The 6,000-nt window shown below is 43.0% G+C and overlaps 1 protein-coding gene across 1 annotated transcript in view; it reads right to left on the bottom strand.

The window, feature by feature from the left end:
• Positions 1–507: 507 nt before the first annotated feature.
• Positions 508–6,000, bottom strand: part of RNF4 (ring finger protein 4) — a 28,537-nt gene continuing 23,044 nt past the window's right edge. Inside the window, exons 6-8 of the mRNA XM_040335306.1 lie at positions 5,019–5,169; positions 1,641–1,692; positions 508–1,273 (exon numbers count right to left, since the gene is read on the bottom strand). Coding sequence (XP_040191240.1) covers positions 1,124–1,273; positions 1,641–1,692; positions 5,019–5,169 — 353 coding nt within the window. The 3' untranslated portion in view covers positions 508–1,123. The remainder of the gene's footprint in view (positions 1,274–1,640; positions 1,693–5,018; positions 5,170–6,000) is intronic.

Raw genomic sequence — 6,000 nt, 5'->3', positions numbered from 1 at the left:
TTTATATTACTGTAATCAAGCAGGCACAATTTATCTTTGTACCCTTAAGATTTTTTTATTCCATCTAGAGAAGTATATTATACAAGGTATTAACTGTCGAGCGTTGGTAGACAGTTGTGCAGAACTACAAAGTCAACTTGGCTTTATCTGTCCTCTAGATCAGTGGTCATCAACCCTGTCCTCAGGGCCCACTAACCGGCCAGGTTTGCAATATAACTGAAATACATCACAGGTAATAGAATTTGCTGCTCAGTGATTGCAGTATTCTAGTCTGCATCTCCCAAGGTAATACATAAAACCTGGCCTGTTAGTGGACCCTGAGGATAGGGTTGATGACCACTGATCTAGAGGACAGATAAAGCCACGTTGTCTTTGTAGTTCTGCACAACTGTCAACCAACGCTCGACAGTTAATACCTTGTATAAATTAAAAACCTTAAGGAGGGCTTTCTCAGCGCTAAAGTCATTCCTAGACAAAAGCAATGCAAAAAAGGGGCACATATAAACATTTTATAAACTTCCACAATCATTTAATTATGAATGTTCACACTTTTGCAGAAGCCCAGTTATGACGGATCCTATTCTAAATGGACAATACAGGATTTTGTTCTTTGAATCCAAGGTAAATGTTAATAAAAAAAAAAAAAAGTAGCAATCTCATTGATCTGTCCTTATATGACATTGGTCAGAGGTGGACATACACTGCAAATCTCCAGAGGACAGTTCAAAGAGCAGAAACCAACTTGGAATCTCTCTGAATTTTCAGGTCCTTTAAATATTACCATACCCAATTATCAGGTGGCTGGGATCTGAGGTCAATGGACAACTTACATTGAGGCAGTAAGAAATTTTAGGATATGAATGGAGCAGGCAACCCAGATAAGCCACCTTAAAATGCTGTCCATGTCCAGGTACTTTGAAAAAAATAAGGGTACCTATAAACAACTCATTGTATGGTCACCGGCCACACAGAACTGGCATTGTGTGTAGCCTAACTAGATGCAAATTTTCTTCAACAGGTCCTTCCCAACACAACACATCCTCCATGTACACACCACCTAAAACAATATCGCAAAAAGTTCAGAAGTAGGTCGAGTCTGGGCACACAACACATTAATGAACTCTCATATGTAAATGGGGTGGTACTGTTTGTGTGTCAGTTTCTTTCGGCAAGTCGGACAAGAGGTGGCATTTTTAAGGGCATCGCGAAGGCACTGGCTGCAGAATATATGACCGCATTTGGTAGACACAATGAGACGTCCGCTTTGTACAATCTAGGAGAAAATAAGCACAGCATAAACAAAACATTCCTATATATCTGGGAAAAAAAAAAAAAAAATTATATATAATATATATATATATTATATATTCATACACACATACCTGACAGAATACAGAGCTCATTATGGACTAAATTAGGCAGCGAGAAAGATAAGAGGATTCTCTTTGGTGAAACGACTACCACCAACGTACAATTTTATCAAGTCTGATGACAAGTTATATATTAGCAAGCAAACCCTTTCTTAAACGGCACTAAAACCAGGCACACTGCGGAACCCTCGGGCAGTTATATTAAAAAAAAAATAAATAAAAAAAAGCCACAGATATGGACATAAAAAAAAAAAAAAAAAAAAAACTCACCTCTGAATACCCATCCATGCAAATAGGACAACTAACATGTGCTCCACTCGATCTGTAAAAAGACAAAGAAAAAGCCATTGTTATAACATTTGATGCAGTAAGGAAAATAAAAATTGAAGTGCTACTTAAAAACGGAACTGTACCCCAACAACGTTACAGAAAAATATACACAGTACTGTATATCACAAAAGTACACTCCTCACATTTTTGTAAATATTTTATTAGATCTTTTCATGTGACAACACTGAAGAAATTACACTTTTGTACAATGTAAAAGGAGTGTACAGCTTGTATAATTTTCTCTCCCCTCAAAATAACTCACACAGCCATTAATATCTAAACGGCTGGCTACAAAATTGAGTACACCAAGTGAAAATGTCAAAATTGGGCCCAAAGTGTCAATATTTTGTGTGGCCACCATTATTTTTCAGCACTGCCTTAACCCTCTTGGGCATGGAGTTTACCAGAGCTTCACAGGTTGCCAATGGAGTCCTCTTCCACTCCTCCATGACGACATCTCGAAGCTGGTGGATGTTTGAGACCTTGCGCTTCTCCACCTTCCGTTTGAGGATGCCCCACAGATGCTCAATAGTTTTTAGGTCTGGAGACATGCTTGGCCAGTCCATCACCTTTACCCTCAGCTTCTTTAGCAAGGCAGTGGTCATCTTGGAGGTGTGTTTGGGGTCGTTATGTTGGAATACTGCCCTGAGGTCCAGTCTTCGATTGGGGGGGGGGGGGGGGAATCATCTCGGCTTCAGTATGTCACAGTACATGTCATTCATGGTTCCCTCAATGAAATGTAGCTCCCCAGTGCCAGCAGCATTCATGCAGCCCCAGACCATTACACTCCCACCACCATGCTTGACTGTAGACAAGATATGCTTGTCTTTGTACTCCTTACCTGGTTGCCGCCACACACACTTGATACCATCTGAACCAAATACGTTTATTTTGGTCTCATTAGACCACAGGACATGGTTTCAGTAATCCATGTCCTTAGTCTGCTTGTCTTCAGCAAAGAGTCTTCCTTCTGGGACAACAACATTGCAAACCAATTTGATGCAGTGTGGGGCGTATGGTCTGAGCACTGACAGGCTGAACCCCCACCCCTTCAAACCCTGCATGCTGGCAGCACTCGTACATCTATTTCCCAAAGACAACCTCTGGATATGACGCCGTGCACGTGCACACAACTTCTTTGGTCAACCGTAGCGAGGCCTGTTCTGAGTGGAACCTGTCCTGTTAAACCGCTGTATGGTCTTGGCCACCGTGCTGCAGCTAAGTTTCAGGGTCTTGGCAGCCATGTTAAACTTCCAGTGACCAGTATGAGAGAGTGAGAGCGAGAGCGATAACACCAAATTTAACTCACCTGCTCCCCATTCACACCTGAGACCTTGTAACACTGAGTCACATGACACTGGAAAATGGCAAATTGGTCCCAATTTGGACATTTCCACTTAAAGGTGTGTTGAGTTATTTTAAGGGGACAGCAAATTTACACCGTTATACAAGCTGTATACTCACTACTTCACATTGTAGCAAAGTGTAATTTCTTCAGTGTTTTCACATGAAAAGATATAATAAAATATTTACAAACATGTGAAGGGTGTACTTACTTTTGTGAAACACTGTACATATGTACAATATGGTAAAGAAAATAAAAAATTTCACTTACCTGCAATTTGCTTATGGTGGAGTACAGTACAGGACATAGGGTCTGTATTAATAGATCACGCAGGCTACCTTAAGGGTTATTGGACATTGGTAAAAAACCTTGCTATCTCTCCTAGAAGCCATATGGATTTTTTTTAGCTCACTTTTAAGCTGCATAGGGTTGGGCAGGCGACTGGTCATTCACGGAGTCTGCCTTAACCCCCACAACCCACCTCTGCAATGTCCACAGTCCCTCTTTACATTCCAGTTCCCCCTTTAACTCTTGCCTGTCATCGCTATAGCCGAATGACGGCTACGGCAGGGACCTACATTGCCGGGAGGCCGTCAATAGACTCAGGTGATCACAAATCAGAGTAAGGGGCCGGTCCCAGCTCCTTATCACATGATCCGCTGTCAGCCAATGACAGCTGATCACATGATGTAAAAAAAAAAAAAAGAAGGGGGGGGGGGAGATATCTAATCGGTTTTTTTCTCCTTACGTTAATAGCGTGAGGAGAAAAAAAAGCCGATCACCGGCTTCTGTGAAAGGGACATCGGCCCACGAGGAGGAAGATGTGCAGCCACCTCACCTGTGCCCACCAGTGCATATCAGCGCCATCAGTGCTGCTCATCAGTCTCACCTAGCAGAGCCCATCACTGCCACCCATCAGTGCAGCCTATTAGTGCCCATCAGTGCAGCCTCATCAGCGTGCATCAAAGGAGAAAAATTACCCGTTTGCAAAAATCTATAACAAAATATAAAACAGTTTTGTTTTTCAAAATTTCATCCGGGTACAGTGTTGTATGACTGCACAATTGTCATTCAAATAGTGACAGCACTGAAAGCTGAAAATTGGTATTGGCAGGAAGGGGGTTCAAGGGCCCAGTAAGCAAGTGGAAAAGCAGTCCCACAGTATCCTTCATTCTTTTCCCCATCACAGCGCCCCCTTTACATTAGTGTCCCTTAGCATTAATGCAACAGGAACTTCACTGTAAAGGGGCACTGTAATGTAACAGGGACTGCACTGTAAAGGGGGGTACTGCGATATAAAGAAGACTGCACTGTAAGGGGACACCAATGACTGCAGTATCCCTTAAAACCACAGCCCCATTTATATTACACCGCAGCCCCCTTTATATTACAACGCCCCCCCCCCTCGTCACTGTGTCCCTTGCATGATTTAAATCACTAGTAAAGAGGCTTGATATAAATCATGTTTTTTAAAGAGCAACTATCATCTGTCCCGCTGCGGCTCCTCCTCTGACCCGCTGTTGACTCACCAACAGTCCCATTTACTTTAATGGGACAGCTGGTGATGCGGCAGTGACACAACAATGTGAGGGACATGGCAGCAGCAGGTGAGTGGATGCCACTAACAGGCACTGCCATAATGGATCTGAAATGACAGGTTCTCTTTAAATGTAAGGACTCATTCTTGCTGGTAGTTAGACTCATTAATATTTGCAAACAAAATGAAGGTTTCCTATTTAGAATAATAATCTGATTTATCCAACCCGTCAGTGACACAGCCGCACAGCAGGAAGCGAACGGCAATCGTAGTCTGCGATGGACTTGTCGGACCGCGGTTCGCCGCTCACCTTCTGCTGAGTGGCACGGCCATCAGCAGGCCATGGACCAGGGGTAGGTAACAGAGATGATCAACATTTCTATTTCTCCACACACAGCAGTAAAATTGGTCCATTGAATGGCTAAAGGTTCCCAACCTGGATCTGGTGTGGACTGAAGTTAAGTCACTGGATCCACCGCCACTGAGATAAACGTCGTTATTTTTTGAATCTTCATCATCACTGCTTAATATACAGCTTGCCACCTGTGAGGACCCCCGGGCTGCATTTCTTCTTTGGCCTCGGTGCTCTGCAAATAAAGCAAATTGCAGAATTTATCAATTTCCACAACTCTTCCATAAGGCTGGGTTCACACTACGATTTTCCCGTCCGTCAGCCGCATACGATTTATATGAAAAACCGTATGCGGCTGAAACGGACAGGAACGTATGGAACCGCACATATGTGCGTTTTCCATTGACGTTAATGTTAAAGAAAAACGTATGCGTTTGCCATACTGTTTTAAAAACGGCCGCAAAACCGTGGTTGAACACGGTTTTGCGTACGTTTAAAAAACGTTTTGCCAGCAAATCGTACGCACCCGGATGCATCTGAGTGCATACGATTTGCAATGTATTGTCTATCTATACGTTTTCCCGTCCGGGCCCGTACGTTTTCAATACTGAAATCGTATGCGGCTGACGGACGGGAAAATCGTAGTGTGAACCCAGCCTAACAGCCCTGGCTAAAAGATAACCAACTTCTGCCACTAGTCCCATACACTCCACAGATTTTCAGTGCAACGTTCTCACAAATCAGAACTTTACAAAAGGCCACAATTTTTTGAGAATCACATTTGCTGTTATGCAAGGATATCCTTACAATTTTTCCTCTATGGCAGCCCCAAGATATACACTAATCAACTAACTTTATGACCACCCACCTAATATTGAGTAGGTCCCCCTTTTGCTGCCAAAACAGCCCTGACCCATAAAGGCAAGGACTCCATTAGACTTCTGAAGATTTGCTGTGGTATTTAGCACCAAGCAGTCAGTAGCAGATCCCATTAGTCCTGCACGTTGTGGTGTGAGCCTCCATGGATTGGAATTGTTCTTCCAACACTCCATTTGACTGGACTATA

Source organism: Rana temporaria, chromosome 1, assembly GCF_905171775.1.
Source record: "Rana temporaria chromosome 1, aRanTem1.1, whole genome shotgun sequence".
Lineage (NCBI taxonomy): Eukaryota > Metazoa > Chordata > Amphibia > Anura > Ranidae > Rana > Rana temporaria.
The sequence above is the reverse complement of the archived record's forward strand: the minus strand, read 5'-3'. Positions and strand labels throughout refer to the sequence as shown.